Source organism: Fusarium fujikuroi, chromosome FFUJ_chr09 (genome assembly GCF_900079805.1).
Source record: "Fusarium fujikuroi IMI 58289 draft genome, chromosome FFUJ_chr09".
NCBI classification, from domain to species: Eukaryota; Fungi; Ascomycota; class Sordariomycetes; order Hypocreales; family Nectriaceae; genus Fusarium; species Fusarium fujikuroi.
The window spans coordinates 223226-239830 of NC_036630.1; the positions used below are offsets into that span (position 1 = coordinate 223226).

A 16605-nucleotide genomic window follows, 5' to 3' on the forward strand; every position below is an offset into this window, starting at 1 on the left:
GAAACAGACCCAAAGAATTGAATGGACCCATGACCGGCCCTAGCTCCTTTGATGTTAAATAGGTCCCCTAGTGTAGACACGCATATTTGTTTTCCATCGTTCCCGATGCTGATATCTTCAACCACGTGAACCCTTCCGGAGGATGCCCATTCCGATGCCCGGTCACACACACTCAAGCACTGTTTTGTGCTTTCCAACTCATTTCGAAGTGTCTCGCGGTTGGCACCAGGATCGATTTTGTGATTCGAATCTGGAACCGAGGACCTACGTCGGAGATTCTCTTCGGTATTATCACGGTGCGATTCGAGGCGGTCGATGGTGTCTGAGAGGTTGTAGCTGCATGTCTTGAGCGTGGAAATAGTGAGGGAATCAGCAAGTGTCATGTTGCCTGCTGAGACAGATATGACAGTAGTATTTGAGGCAGACCCAGTAGAAACGGGTTGAAAACTCATCCCATTGATTTCTTCAAGGAGATGTTTCAAATACTCAAGGCACCGTTCTGTACTTTCTTTTTCGCTTTCGAATTTCCGGAGATTGGCTTGGCCTTCAGCAGCTTCGGTCGTGGCGCCTTGAGACACAATGTCTTGCAATTTGGAGTCGATGTCTTTCAGATGCTTCTCTAGATCAAGTTTAGTGTCGCAAATCAAGTTTTTGTAATCATTCAGAACTTGAAGGGTGACTTTGGAGGAGCGCCTAGAAGCAAGTTAGCGAAAACCTTTCTCTTGAGACGAGCAACCAACAAGTTGGCATCAGCTAGCGCTATAGTTATCGTCCCTTTATAACCGGCTAAGAGTTCTTTGAAAGAAGTAATATCGCCATTCATGTAGATCAACTTGGCCCAGTCTCTCCAGCTTGTTCTTGCCTCTGCTCGAGTGCGCCTGCTGTTCTGCTCGATAAGGATTTGGAAATCTAGACATGCCTGTCGACACTGGATAAGGGGAGCTTTGAGCGGTAAGAACGCGGTCTCATCGGAACGGACATGATCTTGTAGCGGAGTGAGAACTGATTCAAGACCTTCGAGCTCGCGGACAAGATCTAATACTGCGGTTTGGTGATTTCGGAAGCTTTGAATAGTTTCATAGAGTATTTTGCTTGATTGCAGTGTGGCGGTGACAACGGCGATTAGTCCGGACGCTACACTGAGCGGATCGCCCATGATGGCTCACTGCCTTGCGCGTGAGGTCTGATTCCCTAAAATCATAAGTACAGATCTTATATAAAGTACTCTTTCTTCAATAATATCAATTTTCACCGTACGACGAACTGAGCTAGGCTGAGGCATAAAGAAGCATCGGGCTATCATATGCGGGGTAAATAAGAGGCATAAATCCCATAGGCCCCACACTCCCTGGTAGCTATTATGAGCTGATTTATAGAGTAAGATTGTTAATAGCTCTGTTATCTTAGAGAGCGGCCTATGCAATAAGTACTGGTAGAATTAAAATCATCTTGAGACTTAAAAATACTCAAAAGCACTATATTACTATTAATAGTATATAACTATCTAGAATAGTAATAAAATATCTTCGTTCTCTACATCAAGCTAGTATGAATAAACCAGTTCGGGTCTATTATATCCCGCACTGCTCACGTCTGTTGGAAAGCTGCAGTGTCACAAGGAAACCAGCCGATGAATATAATTATGCCATACTTTGAAGGCTGGAGATATGCCTTATCGCCAATCATACTGTTAGTCCCGCAATCCCAAGGTGAAACAAACGTGGATAGGCGTAATTGCAAGACAAGCATGTTTAAAAACTTAACTACTTAGCTACCACATCCAGAATTTTCTTGAACTATGTTCCCTTTCTTGACACACACTGCCCTCGCGATAGATAAGTGATAATATTTATCTGTTCCCATAGAAGGACTAAATCTTGCCAGTACCAATTCCATCTACTCACAAACAGGGGCGCTGCATCAAAACACAACCCAGGCAACAAGAAAGCTCTCTAATATCATGCATACTACTCAACATATGCATCATAAATAATGCCAAATCATCAAAGGCCCCCACCAACTCGCAGCAAAACCAGTCGTACTATATCTGACTCAGTCATCTTCAGGTTAACTCTATTTTGCTGTTTGTAGGTCCTGGATAGAGAATCTTAAATAGCATAGATCTATGAGTTACATGTATTATTTGAAGTTGGGACTTGTGACTGATACCACAAATCAGCACAGAAAACAAGGTTGAGTACATATAAATGGAGGTGATGGAAGTGTGTGATCCCATCCAATTCTTCATTTATACGCCAGTCATCATCACCAACTATCTCCCTATTACTGATAGTCACACCCAGCATCTCTGGAAAGTTGTCTAGTCTGTCATCACTCAGCCCCTAGACTTGATAGCCTATGCGGCATTAATTGCGATCTCATTGTCTCCCACAGAGATTCGTGACCCTCCATTTTCGCAACAGTACCAACTATGATATCATCCGCGCTCTCAGCGACTCGTGCTCCCGCATCAACCAGTAGTTTCAGTACCTCTAGTACCGGGTCATCTGAACCTTCAGACTGTATTGCGTCGAGCTTGGGATAGTATATTGAGCGGCACAGTGCCTTGAGACAGAGTGAGAGGCATGTCTCTGTATGATCGTCCCTGACCACGGCATAATTTGGGTCAGCGCCATAGCTCAGCAAGATACGAACTGTTTCAACTGCTTCGCTCTTGATTTTGGCGCCATTGCAGGCCTCGAGACAAACATGCAGGGGGGTACCCGTAAGAGTTGAGCCACACTCGTCCACAGAAGCGTGATGGACATCTGCTCCAGCCTGTAGGAGGACGGCTACCGTTGTCGGAGCTTGCTGCTTGGCCGCTGCATGCAGTGCGGAACTACCAAAGTCATCTGTATAATGCGGATACGCATCATGTTCCAGCAACCTTTGTACCAAGCGTGTGTTTCCTCGACTGGCGGCTTCGTAGATGAGGGTACGACCCGACCGCGTCTCACAGTTGATAGCACCGGTCTGGCGGAGGACCTGGAGGTAGCGAGTTTCTTCATTGTCTATGGGAGTATCGGCAGCGATGAGAAAGCCTCCCTGGCAGAAATAGTGTATTGGATCAGGATGAGTGTTGGCGTAGGTTCGAAGACAGCCCATTATGTCCCAACTACCTACTTCATCGGAATATAGAAGTGCAAGCTGGAAGCAATCTAACCCATCTTTCCCTGCCTCGTACAGACTGGCTCCTAGTTTGAGCATTGTGTCAATAACAGGGATGCTAGCAGCTCTCTGTACGCAAAGCTGCAGGGGCGTGTTCCCTTTCCAATCAACTGTATTGATATTAACTCCGGCATCGAGAAGCAATTGAAGTGTGCGCGTCCAATCATCAAAGGGAAGTGGTTGTAGCTCATAATATACCATCGTTCGATCACGGCTTCCAGGGGTTGAGACCGAGGGAAGTCTCTCCGACACCCTACATAGTTCGTGTAAACTGTTATGATATGGATCTATACTCCGACAATCAGCATTGGGCAACTCAAGCCGGGATTAGTCATGCTTACCCAGCAAGGAACTCATATTCGCAGGCTGCTTGATGTGTTTCAACAACTCGGCTACAAGATCCCAATTGTGACTTTTCAAAGCCAATGATAAAGGCGTTTGCCTACAAGCCGTTGCTCCATCTTCCCAATCACACATAGAATCCAGGAAGCTAGGACTTGAGAGCTGAAAGACGAGCTTCATGCAATCCGTTCGCTTTTCCCTCACAGCTTGGACTTGATCAGGTGTGACATCCTTCCGAAAGTCAAAGTACTTCCATTGGGCCATCCAGTGCAACGGTAATTGGCCTTTTTTGTTTGGAGATTCTATGCTTAGTCCGGTAGTGCATAACATTTGCACGGTTGTACCATTGCAGGTCCGTAAGGCGTAATGCATAAGCCAATTGCCTTCTGCATCTTGAATAGAGATTGAAGCTCCTCTTGAAACCAGCAGCTTATATATAGTGACTGCTTTCTCTTCATAGGAAGCAGTCATGAGATCCATGATTGGTGTTCACCCATTTCTGGCTTGAGCATTGATATCAATCTTGTCGATGCCAAGGAGCAGTTTGACTGCTTCTTCACGTTGGTTTTGACAAGCTCTGTGTAGAGGTGTTTGCTTATAACTTCTCTCCGCATTGTTGACATCTGCCCCTAGGCCGATCAAGGCAGCCATTCCCTCGACCCATCCAGTTGCTGCCGCTTCGTGAAGAAGAGCAAGGCTATCTATCCCAGACGCTTTCACAAGCTTGAGATCAAACGCCAGTTTGATGATAGGCAAGTCCTGCGACCGCACAGCATGAATCAGCAGCTTATCCACAAACTCAAGAAATCCTACATCTGGTTTCCCCCACTGGTAGTCACGGTCCGGCCTCGCTCTTCTTCCGTGATCAGCTTTAAGGCTCTGTCCAAAGGGTCCATAAAGGAACGGATCAAATGTATAATAGCCTTCATTCCTTTCTGGAGGTTTGTCTTCTCTCTCACGAAAACTCTGCTTTAGAGCGCTGAAGATGGAAGAAAACATTTCTATATCTGTTCCGTCCGAGTACAACTTGAAAGGACTCTCGTTTGCCCTGGTTGTCATGGCGCGAGCTCTCTCCACTGTCAACTCGTCGAGTGACGGCAGTGAAAGTACTGGTGACCTTTCATACCGTTTAAAACGTGTCTTGAGATTTAAAAGCCGCTTGACAATTTCGGACTGGCCCGCAGATACTGCCCAGTGAAGTGGAGTGAGCCCTTTATTATCGCATCGGAATGGAGCTTTGTCATAGCGCCAGAGCATTTCAATAATATCCGTTTGGCCCTTGAAGGCTGCCCAGAATGTTGGCGTCCATCCTGCAAGATCCGGAAGATCGGGACTGGCTCCTGATCTGAGAAGAATCTCAACTATTTTTGGCAACGCTGAGTGACGTCCTCGTGGGACAGACTACAGCCCTGGCGCATCTCATTTGTTGACATGTACGAGATGCAACTGCGAACAATCGTCAGATGGGGCCGCTTATCCATCCCTTCAGGTCGACTCTGTAGGAAGCTTTGCGCAGTCGAGTGTACAAGCTGGACGATTTTCTCCGGTCCTGAAACCACAAGCAGTCCAAGACATGATGAGATGATAGCTTTGGCGGGCTGAAGATCCTCGGGGTCAACTTCAGCCATGCCTTCTTCCGCAATGAGGGCGTGCTGCAGCTCGACCATTCGCAAAGGCTCTTTGACGTAAGAGATGAAGTTCAATGACTTCAAAGCCAGGCCCCTCAGGCTAGGGGTTTGCTTGACTATACGGTCAAACGTGCTTAGGTACGCCTCGTCATAATTAGCGGGCAACGAGATCAGAGCTTTTCGTATTTCCTTGATTGTGAGCAGGCTGGAGATGTGATCCATGATGAGCCGAGCAAGTAGGAACCTATCAAACCCATCAGTCTATCAGTATCCCACAAGAGTACCGATTGAACTTACGACCCCGCCGCCCTTTTCACAATTGCAGTCACGATAGCCGACTTCAGTTCTGGTCCAATTGACTCAACGTCAACTTCTCCATGCTCCAATCGGTAGTTGACGTAGAAATCCAAGTCATGTCTAGTGGCAGAAATTTCTACCCTTGGCCTCTTCTCGAAATGCTTCCTAATCTTTGGCAGATCCCGAGCTGCTGCAAATATTCGCACTCCCAGATCCTGCAATGTCGACAGGATGTTGAAAAGCTTGGGAAGAAAGGGGCATTCGTCAAGTGCATCAAGAATGATACACGTCGTCACTGACTTGGCAATCGCCCCAAGGACATTCGTCAGATCGGTCATCATTAAATTTTGGGAACCTTTTTCGTACAAGGCCGATGCTTCTTGGGGGATGACAGGGCAGCCACGGAGCGCTTTGGCGATCAGGCTTCGTAGGAAATTGCTTACAGTTTCCTTGGGCCTGCTGCTGCTGAAAAACTGTGAGGCAATGGTTGCACCGAGGAAGTTTTCAGACTTGACATGTCGAAGAACGAGGGCGCTGTTATGAATGGAGTTAGTATCCTCGAGTTGCCTACTCATATGTTACCGTAGGCTGGAATTCTTACGCCAATACTGTCTTCCCAGCACCAGCTATAATTTCTTGAGTAGCCATACTTCAAGAGGAGGAGAGGAACTAACGTTGTCCATATCCCCAAACGACGGGTGTTGAGCCACTCCGCCATGATTGATAGAAAGAGCCCGATAGAAACGTCTGCCATGTAGAGGGACAGTAATCGTCCAGGTGAGAGGTTGAAGCCTCAATTGCGGCATCGGACTTATACCAGGCAATTATTTCTTTTACTTCGGTACCTATATGTACACGTTATCGCTGCTTCTCCACTGGATACATAGAAGCATTTGTAAGAAAGACTTACTCTGCCTAATGTCTCGCAGCTCTTTGTTCGTCGCGACTGCCACTGTTCTTGACAAATAATCAGCCAATATCCACTTCCCAGCCGGGCAACATACAAATTATCAGCTTGCAAGGCAGATGAGAAAATACTATTGTAGCGATGCAGCATATTTACTTTGTCCAGCAACTCGGATTCCGACAACGGCCAAGCCAAAGCAGCCACCTTGGCCTTGATTCTGCCATACGACAGCTTTTTCTCTAGTTTTGCCCTCAGGTGTTCTATTTCCCGTTGACAGTCGTGTAAAGCCTTACTGAGAGCCTGAATATTCTGGCTGTTGAACCCCTTAGCCTGAATGAGGTCTTCGAGCTGTAGCAGAACAGAGGTGAGCGTTGTAAGCTCCGCAATGTACGAGGTTAACGATTTAGGCGCACCCCGAACGCTGGCGATGTAGGTGTAGCTGAGCTTGGTGACTTCTATCGCTAGACTCAGGAGGCCCGCGGCGCCGGACGCGATGCCAAGTGCTTCGGCCATTTCAATTCTGCTGCTATACTCAGGATCAAGTTGAGGTTTTGGCTGCCTGTTGGTGATTATCAGTCGCGCGGGGTTTCCTTCAGCTGGAGAGGTTGTCTCACTGGCGCGGGTCTAAGGTTGTAGTTGGCGTAATTGAAGCTCTCTTACTGGCCACAGACTTACAAACGTAATCAGCCCTGATAAAAATAGCTAGCAACATCGAGTCTTGTGATAGCGAATGGGACATGTCCCAAGGACATCATTTACAATGCCCCATTTCGGTAGTTATTCAAGTCATTGTACCTGTCGTCCATATAAGGACCATTATTATATATAGAATCAATTCGCACTTTCTGCTTCTGGCTAATCATTATCTGAAATCTTCATCCTCTTCTTTTAAAACAGGATCGTGAGGATCAGAGCCCCCAAATGGTGGAACCCTTTGTGTTTCTGCTAGCTGACACTGTCGAGATGACGACTTTTGTAAGAATTATGTCTGAAATAAATGTCAAAATATTCGGGAAAGCAGCTATGCAACTATTCCATTATCCTGTTATCCTTGGCCAATCCCTACAAAGACCAAAAAGTCTCCGACAAACCTTTCCGTACTCTCCCACGAAATTAAAATGCTTCCACAATCCTGTGCCATGATGGCATAATCTCGCCGCGGGGTCTGTCATCGGCCTTCTGCCCATAACATCATTACGGCTTCCGTGACTCGGACTTCGCAACGTTAGCAGTGCGAAAAGGAAGATGATGATAAAGGGGAAATGAACTTACTGAAAGCCGGTGATAGGAAGAATGAGTATGTCTTCAACCAACTTAGATTTACCCCCATCCTTGACACCTGTCAAGCTGGTCCACCGAAAGCCCACCTGGCCCTCTAGCCAAGATTTGGTTGCGAGAGTAACAGCCGCAGGGCCAGTCCTCTTGAGTGGGTCACTATTCTGAACCGCTGTTTCGTTGTCTATGGTATAATATCGTAGATTTTCCATATATCGTTCGAATACTGGGTGTTCAGGGGCGGCAGCGAATGCCCATTGCGATAGTTGTTGGGGATATGTATAGCTTTGGCGCCAGTATGCATCGGACTCTGGGTCATTATCGGCTTCTAAACCCCAAAGAAGGTTCACTACTGGCGTTTCATAGTCTGGTGTTACCGAAGTGTTATAATAGCCATAAGCCTTTCCTGTTTTCGGGTCTGTCCAGGAAGCCATATCAGATCCGCTTATCCAGGCAGCTGGATGCCGTATGAGCTCAGTATCGAGATCCCCATACTACATTGGTTAGCATGAACTCTAAAGCAAGTGTCTTCGGACTACACTTACTATTCCGCCAAAATGCTTGCATACTAAAATGCGAAACACATCGCTCCGTTCAACTGGTGTCAGGAGGGAGTCATAACGCTCAAGGAAGTCATTCTCGAATTCTTCCACTAACGCACGCATCCCTGTATCATCCCAAAATAAGTATGCCATCGACGGTCCGCGGTCAGCATAAATGGAGTTCTCCAGCCACAATTCAACCCAAGGTAGTATTCTGGGATTCCAATTATCGGCCGCTGTTGTTTTCCAAGTTTGATGCACAATTAGTGGGATATTAGAGAAAAGTATTCTTCTCTCTCTATTAGATAGAGCGCTCTGTGAGACTATACGAGCAGCGTCGAGAATATTTTGCGGTTGTTCAGTATCAGCCCAATATGGAGGAATATACCATGCTTAGTTTCAGTGTTAGCGTTGCGAGCATTCTTTGGGGTGTGCCATGTTGGAATGTCCGACTTACCACCTCCAGTGCCATTGAACGAATGGATATGCCTATAAACTAGTGGGTATTCCTTCGCGATATCCCTTTCCTGGGAGTAGACTATCGACGACCTTGTTATGAAGGTCCACGTTGCTGTGACAAAAAATGATAGAAAGGCCAAAAGCCGTATACGACGGGATGGGCGGAGGAATACAACAGGTAGAACATATTGGTGCGCCATGTTGAAATGAAGACAACAGAAGAAATGCGAATTGATCAAAGAGGAAAGAAAAAGATATAAACCGCGACAAGAAAAGATTCTAGTCACTCAGTCTTTCGATACAGAAGACAGCAAGAGATAGTTAGGGCAGGTAGCTAACAACAACGCTGTTGACAAGTGCCTCGAGATATGTAACAGCCCTCGAATGCTTAATCCCATTACTATCCCTGAGGAACAACACAGACTTTCTAATGCCTCTTTGACTGGCTATAGTACGCTAGCTTTGACAGAGAAGAGTAGTACCATTAGGGATAGAGATGTGACTTCTACAGGGGGGCACTTGATCGACTCCGCCCCGTTGGATTACGACAACTTCAGGCTTGAGTGATATATGCGCTCTCTTAGCGATGTATTGTGATGTGTGGAGGGACTTTTATCAGTGCTAGCCGATGGTTGTGCCATAGGGTGCCGAAAAATGACGGACGCAGGAATATACCTCCACCATAAAAAATCAGATCTTCACGTCAGGCATTTTTCTAACACCCCCCTAATTGTGGTGCTAGGATTAGCTGAGTCCCCAGCCACTGTTGAGTCTATCAAGCTAGCTCATATACCACAGCGAAAAAAGATAAGATCACACTAACGAAGGCTTGGTGGGATGAGTTTTATATTCGCTCCCCCCGTCCGAAAATTGGCTGTAGCGCAGTCTACGTAACCGCCCGCCTCTACTACGTAGCAAAGTTACGCCAATGCATCTAGAACCCGTCTTGGCGTAAAATCTTGGCATAAACTGTGTGAATGGAGTTATTCTTAGTTATCTGTACTGACCTATGGACATTATGAGGCAAGCTCCGTTAAGCAAGAGGAAGATTCGTTGGAACTTTGCTCCAGTTTTCCTACCATGCAACTAGCCACCCAACTAATTGCTGGCCATAAGGTTAAACTTTAGGCTACACACATACATAACAAGCATATGGTTCTTAATCTTTTGAGGTCCTGCTGTTCCAGCCGTCTCTCTTTCGCCTTTCGACTTCGAGCTTAATTTGTGCGGTAGCGAAATCGTAAATATATCTCATGACAAACACGCCAACCATTGTCAAGCCACAGAAACTCCAAAGGGCCAAATTTGTTGACTCATTTTTCGGTGAGGAAGCCTCTCTGGGGTTTACTTACGATGTGTTAAGCCTGGTAGTGCTCAGGCAACGCGCGTCCTCTCGGCGGCTAGACCAACGGCGACGCGGGGGTCATGAGGCACAGTTTCAGTCTAAAAAGCGCCATGGCCTCTGGTGATGCTTGATTAGAACAAAGGAACAGCCACAAATTCTAAGCGCAATTTTGGTGATGAAAAATGAGGACGCGTCATCATAGGAAGGGCTCTTGTCACTTGTGAAACGCCGACCTGATGGCTCGCTGAAATGAATTGATCCCAGTCTTTTCTCCGTCAGAACAATGGAAAGCCCAGCATTCAAGTCACTTGAAACGAAAGTGCCTCTTGAAAAGTTCAATAAATGGGAGGGCAACAGGTATTACTGGGAATTTTCATTACTGTTCTAGTCAGTTGCTCCAAGATCCTCTAGACTCACACTGCATATGCTAAAGACAACGCAACATGAAGGCTTCCGCTTATTTCCACCTTAAACGCCCAGCCGGCCTTGACCATTACAGATCACTTCCCTCACAGAGAAACGACGATTTGTGCCAAGTCGAACACGGTCTGACACGATGCAAACAACACACATCAAGGTCACGACAAAAGCGCGTCAGATTTTGGCCCACCGCCATCTTTTGTACGATAATAATCTTGTATGTTGTATCGAGTCATGATCATCATAGCCAAAACATATCTACAGCGGCTAACAGTTGAGATAGAGGGCCCTTCTTCTTAATGTTTCCTGTCGTTTTGTCAAACACCCTTTATTCGTATGAGATGACACAGTTTACGTTTTGCGACCGACTTTTCAGACGTGGAAATTCAACATACAATGCTGCAATATGGAGCGCGCAAATGTCGCAACTTGCCTCCCCAGTAATGTGTCACTCTCATAATGATTACTGGAGACCTCATCCTCTCTTTTCAGCGCTTGCTGTAGGTTGTGCAAGTGTTGAGGCAGATGTATGGCTCAGTCCAGATGGACAAGACCTTCTCGTCGGTCATGACAGACGCTCACTCTCCTCGAGTCGCACACTACGATCACTTTATATCGACCCGCTATTACAGATCTTGAACACAATGAATCGGCCATGCTCACACGAAGCCTTCGATTCCACTGCCCAGGCCTCTGGTGTCTTTGTCACGGAGCCGGATACAACGTTGATACTGTTCATCGACGTGAAAGACGACCCAGTAAAGACATGGCCTTTGGTTCTTCAGCAACTAGGACCTTTGCGCGATTTGAGATACCTATCTCGCCACGACAAAACTATGGCTACAAATCAGACATTCTGGCCTGGACCCATAACTATAGTAGGCACAGGAAACATTATTAAACGGCGCGACATAAACATTGGCACGGATCTTGAAGAATGGCAGCAGCGCCACGATGCTTTTCTCGATGCCCCCTTGGATCTGCTCACTGAAACAGGCTTCATCCAAAGCAACGGGTTCTACGGTCCCTACGAATTGGAACATGAATTTTATACCGCCTCTGCCCCTCTCAGCAAGGCGATTGGTAGTGTTCGGGCGGGGTTCAGCACCCAGCAAATGGAAACTCTGCGGAACCAGCTTCGAATCGCAAAGCACCGAAACTTGAAGTCGAGACTATGGGGGTTGCCCGATTGGCCGAGAGGGCATAGGGACTACGTATGGAAAGTACTTGTGCAAGAGGAGATTGGTCTACTGAATGCAAATGACATTGCCAGTGCAGCGAGTATGTATCGACAGCTGAGGTACTTGAGGGAAGCTGTATGATTGGGTGCAACTCTGTCTTCCATACCCACTTCTGTGCAGCATGGGGATATCGCCATACCGGGTGGCTGGTAATCTAATAAACCTCTGCAACACATAGAAAATGACGAAAGCAGTCGCTATTAACGAACAAGTTCTTCAATCTAACGTCTATCTTCCTCGAAACGAGACTCTAAGTACCATGCATCTCTTAGAAGGCCCAATTATCGTATTCATTACCAGGGGAGTAAGGGTGTTAAGGTTAGCTGGTGATACTTGACGCGTGGCAGATCATTTAGGGCCATACTGCAAAGCCACCGACACATTTAGCCCATCATACTTACGCAGCAGCCAATCCAATGCAAGATATATTTTAGCTGCCTGCAACTCGTCTGGCGGTTAGACCCGTGGGACGCGTCATGGTCTATTTGCCAGTCTTGATGCGTCATGATCTGATCTCGTCACTTAGTTGATGCTAAGCTTTTTTGCCAAGACGGGTTCTATTCAAACTGTGTGAACTGCATATTCGCTAAGAGTTAGCTCTGTAGCTTCCCCTCCGTTAGCCCAAGGGACTACATTAGTTTAAGCCTAATTATTCCCAACCACAAAAATGCTTCTCCAATCAGATGCTTTGACTGACGTGCACAAAGTCTCTCAGTTGAATGCCATTGCCACAGGGGTTGCGCACGCCAGCAACTCCTCACTAGCCTAAACGTACAGTCCGCTCAACACCTGGAAAGTGGTCTCTAAGATCTTTGCTCTGCACAGAGTCAGTCCATGGCCATTTCACGCTATCATCGTGGTGGCCGTATTCGTCAGTATTTATTCGACCATTCTCGAAGAACTCTCCTTCAAAGCGCAACAACCCGACTCGCTTAGAGATGCCACTGCTACACTGTACAATCATCCCGTAGTCGTAACTGATGACTATACATCGGAGTGTCATGGGATTAACGTTGGTGTCGATATCGGGGACAAGGTCAGAGCTAGTGGCTGCACCGCCATGTGTGAGATCCAAGGACCAGACCAGCCCTCTCTCAGAAGTCTCGATGTTCTTTTGAACAACAAAATGAGTCCACTTCCCTTCGAAGGAGTGATCCTCTTTGGTGACCCAGTGCTGGCCTTTGCGTCTGGCAGGAAACGAGTCGCTCTTTGCCCAGCTCGTCGTGGGCTTATAGGGCGCGCGTTCTATAAAAGGGACATCGAAAACCTTGGTCGTTATTCTCAAGATATAGGTCAATCCCAAACTCGCGTAGGATTGACCGGAAGTGAGCGGCCGTGCAAGCGCGTCATTTAGTTCCACAAGGCCTCCTGCTGTTGTTTCCACAAATAGGGGCGCTGTAAAGCTCTTTTCCAGATGTTCGACATTCTCCAAGAAGTTCCATCTTACTCCGGCCTTCCAGCCGGACCATGACCATGTCGGAAAACCATCCCTCCTGACAAACCCAGTCTTTAGAATGTGGTATTCACTCCACGCTGGCTCCCATAGCATTGCCCAAAGAATAGCACCCATGACATCATTATGCTTCGATTTTGCAACATGGTAAACATTTTTCTCATCCAGGTTGGAAAGTTGACAGCCAGCCCATCGTAGTGGTAGACCCCAGTATTGTTCTACTGATGGTTCTAATTGGGCATAGAAGCCAAAAACACCCTCCATTGCCCTCAACACGTCGGAGTCGTATGTAAGTTCACGCTTGGAGTATGCCTCCAAGTTTGTCATGAACCTCCAACTCCTTGGTAAATATGTGCCTATGTCTGAGTCTTTGTATAAGATCCGCTCAAATATGGGGAAAACTGTACGTTCGCAAATTGCAAAGTCTTGTATCAATTCCTCGGCGCAAGTCATGCATCCACATTGGTAGAAGACCTGGTCATCAGCAAAGATGACGCACCTGCGTGAGAAGACTGCTTCTTGGTACGTCCACCCCCTTGTTGACCATTTTGAAGCGCCCACGTGACTTTTGAACGACATGGGCTTGTATCTCCATGTCGTTCCGTTGAGGGTGAAGTTATTTGGAATCGTACGAGAACGTTGCCCGACACCAGGTAAACCATACGATGAACTCTCCCCGGCAGCAGCTATTATGGTGATACTTGCTTGGTTATCTGGAAGTCCGTTAGCCTCCTGTTTAAATTTCATGTTCAGGGCGGTCTAGAGAACATACAGATAGTATTCATCTGACCCAACTGACAGCTCATGTCTTGAGCGTTTGTCTGGTCGATACACAGTTGATCAACCCATATATATCGAAATCCGAGTTGGATTGTAACGTGCATGGCGTCTCTAACCACAGCTTTAGACAGGACGCCTTGATCGCCCCCTGGTAGCTTAGACGAAGAACCCCATACGTAGCTGAGTGCAACATAGTCAACAAACTCTGCCAGTTCCACCACAGCCAAGGTTTTGCAGTCCAGTAGTCTGAACTTTGGTATCCGCAGTGGATTTGCTGTAAGCATTTGGCATAATTTACCATGAGTGCGGTAACAATGGGCGATCCAGCTCCTGATCATGTTATAATCAACCTGTCTCGGATCTATTTGCCGATACTGCCCAATTCTACCTGGCTTTTGAAGCAGGTTCTCATCAGTGATCTGTAGGATGTACTCCAGTTTGTTGTTGTGCTGTATAACAACGTGATCGATTCCATTCAAAATGGACCTGTTCAGCTGTATTATTATCGGGTCCCCCGATCTGACAGCTTTATCCCTGCGGTGCAACTGTGAGGTGAGGAAACGACATGAAGGACATGTTGAAGTCTCGAGGGTATGTAGCGAGACGTCATTCCCGCCATTTCCGTAAAGACTGCCCTCCGAACATATCTGGGTCAGATCGATGGATTGACATTGTGTACAAAGATCTTGACTTTGCCAGTAGGAGCCACCTGTTCGAGACAATAATCGTTCATTAGGGTCCTGAACTATCCATACGTCATCAATACTACTCGAATCACTGAAATAACCAAAGCTTGTAACAGCAGCAAGTCGGTGCAACTACCGAGGACATACTGACCTTTACTGTTAACTTGGCTCAACCTTGAACGGCAAAGCTCGACCTTCGCAGTCTCTCTGTTTCCATCCATACTCCGTGCTCTTGATATGCAATTCTATTTGACTTGGATGGTGGAGGGCAAACTTCCAAAGACTCACGTCCTGTCGGTTTGAAGCGCGAGGCGTAGTTGGACCAAAAACAGTGCAACAGCGAAACTCTGTCAGGACTATAGTAAAAGGTTCGTCGTTTAAGCTTGGGTTGAAAACTTACTTTCCATGAGAGGAATCAACAAGACTTTAAGAACATTTGTGTGGTCGCACAGTTCTGGTCGTCCCCGTGTATTTCAGCATCCAGTATACCAATAGGACTCTGCCACGAGGGTGACTTGAGAAGTTACACAACTAGTAATTCTCCCGAACGCAGCATCAGCGCGGTATGTATTATTGGCTACTTCAAGTTACTTTATCAAGCACCTAGTCGTTTCACACAATTCGCAAGATAATACCTTATGTGGATTCTCAGCCAGTAGCAATTCTAAACGATCTTGGTGTGTTTCTTTGCTCGTTTCAGCTAGAACCAAACCAGTATTGGAGTCATTCTCTTCCATTAGTACATAGGTACATCAAAGCATGTGCGATTTATCCAGGTCACATGGTTCCCCACGCGGAGTCGCTATTACACTTAGTGTTTGCCAGGAATCTGGCTTGTTAGACGTTAGTAGAAATTAAATAAATAGCAATTTAAGAATAATTTAGAAATTAAAACAATAAAAGTATTTTAAGTAATGAGTTTTAAAACCTTAATTTATAATTTAAATATAGTAATATAGCTTTTAAACCTCAAGTTTTCTATAATAATCTCTTAGCCATGAGTCTTGACTATGAATAACACATTGGGCTTATATGCAGACTTGAGACTCTTTCTATGCTCAACTCGAGTAATCCCTCCAAGCTAGAGTACCGATCTGTCGCTCTGACGTCGTTGCCAATACCAAAATGACATAATACATTGCGCTAATATGTTAAAACGTTTAGCTATCTATCAATCTATCAATTGCCTAAACGGTGAAGGTAGGATCGGTTATAGAGCTTTGGCTGCATTATTCTACAGTCAAGCTCATTCTTTCAGCTCACAAGGCCTTATTCGCGGTATCCCGTTTAGGAGAGATTATGACATTGACTAAATCACTTTCTGTTCACAGTGGTGAGATCATCATTCACCGGCAACCGTTTCCGAGAACTCGGTTTGTCACAGGTCTTCCCAGTCCGCCATGGGTGACGTGAAAAGCTGTACGTTTCTTTTCAGATCTTTGTCACTCTCCCCGAATTGACATGTCCCAGGATCAGAGACTCGCACTTGTCTCCGTATCAGGACTTTCTGATCGGCCAGTGAATATCGGTAGGCCGTAGCAGAACATCAGTGACGGAGCCAGTCTCGAGCAGAACCGGTCTCTGGGAGTAGGTATAAATATTCCAGATTTCCATTCTGTCCAAATCAAACCACGCCTGTCGAACAGATCAGTAAACACAGCAATGAACACCATCGCTTTCCAGGCACAAACACGATCTAAAGTACCACAAAGCATATCCTTAAGCATGCCCGGCTCTCCTGAAACTATTATTTTTAGCCGAAAGGTTAGAACTCCTGGTAATCAAACGAAGGTTCAGAAGCTCGTAAACGAGTTGCGGGAAAATGGTATCAAGGTTGAAATCGGCCATGATGAGATCACTTTCACCACATCACCTGGAAGTCAGCACGATTGGACAGCAAAGCACTTCCAAGCCCGTATGGAAAAGGAAGGTTTGTGGGAGGATTGGAAGGAAGGTCGCTTAGATTCATAAATTAGACAAGAAAAGTCGACCGTTTGTCGAAGCTCAAGAGAATCACGCTGGGCAGTACTCTAAAACTTAAACCACCCATGCACTTCTCTAC

General features: G+C 46.4%; 6 protein-coding genes; 2 read left to right on the forward strand and 4 right to left on the reverse strand.

Annotated features, from left to right (window-relative positions):
* Window positions 1-67: 67 nt before the first annotated feature.
* Window positions 68-1156, reverse strand: FFUJ_10115 (uncharacterized protein; the record flags this gene model as incomplete). XM_023567909.1 has 3 exons in its annotated part: window positions 68-115; window positions 171-693; window positions 741-1156. The coding sequence occupies 3 exons, from the start codon at window positions 1154-1156 to the stop codon at window positions 68-70; spliced, it is 987 nt and encodes a 328-aa protein (XP_023435283.1).
* A 1175-nt stretch (window positions 1157-2331) lies between these two features.
* Window positions 2332-7081, reverse strand: FFUJ_10113 (related to ankyrin; the record flags this gene model as incomplete). XM_023567910.1 has 10 exons in its annotated part: window positions 2332-3455; window positions 3510-3925; window positions 4004-4871; window positions 4913-5382; window positions 5436-6002; window positions 6037-6061; window positions 6110-6280; window positions 6346-6392; window positions 6440-6901; window positions 6957-7081. The coding sequence occupies 10 exons, from the start codon at window positions 7079-7081 to the stop codon at window positions 2332-2334; spliced, it is 4275 nt and encodes a 1424-aa protein (XP_023435284.1).
* A 123-nt stretch (window positions 7082-7204) lies between these two features.
* FFUJ_10112 (related to mannosyltransferase) lies at window positions 7205-8818 on the reverse strand (the record flags this gene model as incomplete). XM_023567911.1 has 5 exons in its annotated part: window positions 7205-7297; window positions 7434-7557; window positions 7615-8111; window positions 8163-8551; window positions 8617-8818. The coding sequence occupies 5 exons, from the start codon at window positions 8816-8818 to the stop codon at window positions 7205-7207; spliced, it is 1305 nt and encodes a 434-aa protein (XP_023435285.1).
* A 1864-nt stretch (window positions 8819-10682) lies between these two features.
* FFUJ_10111 (uncharacterized protein) lies at window positions 10683-11705 on the forward strand (the record flags this gene model as incomplete). The annotated part of the gene is made up of 1 exon (XM_023567912.1): window positions 10683-11705. The coding sequence occupies one exon, from the start codon at window positions 10683-10685 to the stop codon at window positions 11703-11705; it is 1023 nt and encodes a 340-aa protein (XP_023435286.1).
* Window positions 11706-12335: 630 nt separating this feature from the next.
* On the reverse strand, window positions 12336-15280 carry FFUJ_10110 (related to tol protein; the record flags this gene model as incomplete). XM_023567913.1 is given in 5 exon segments in its annotated part: window positions 12336-12389; window positions 12400-13790; window positions 13850-14634; window positions 14832-14890; window positions 15179-15280. 5 exon segments carry the CDS (start codon window positions 15278-15280, stop codon window positions 12336-12338), a joined length of 2391 nt encoding a protein of 796 aa, XP_023436220.1.
* A 925-nt stretch (window positions 15281-16205) lies between these two features.
* On the forward strand, window positions 16206-16514 carry FFUJ_10109 (uncharacterized protein; the record flags this gene model as incomplete). The annotated part of the gene is made up of 1 exon (XM_023567914.1): window positions 16206-16514. The coding sequence occupies one exon, from the start codon at window positions 16206-16208 to the stop codon at window positions 16512-16514; it is 309 nt and encodes a 102-aa protein (XP_023435287.1).
* Between the last annotated feature and the right edge of the window lie 91 nt (window positions 16515-16605).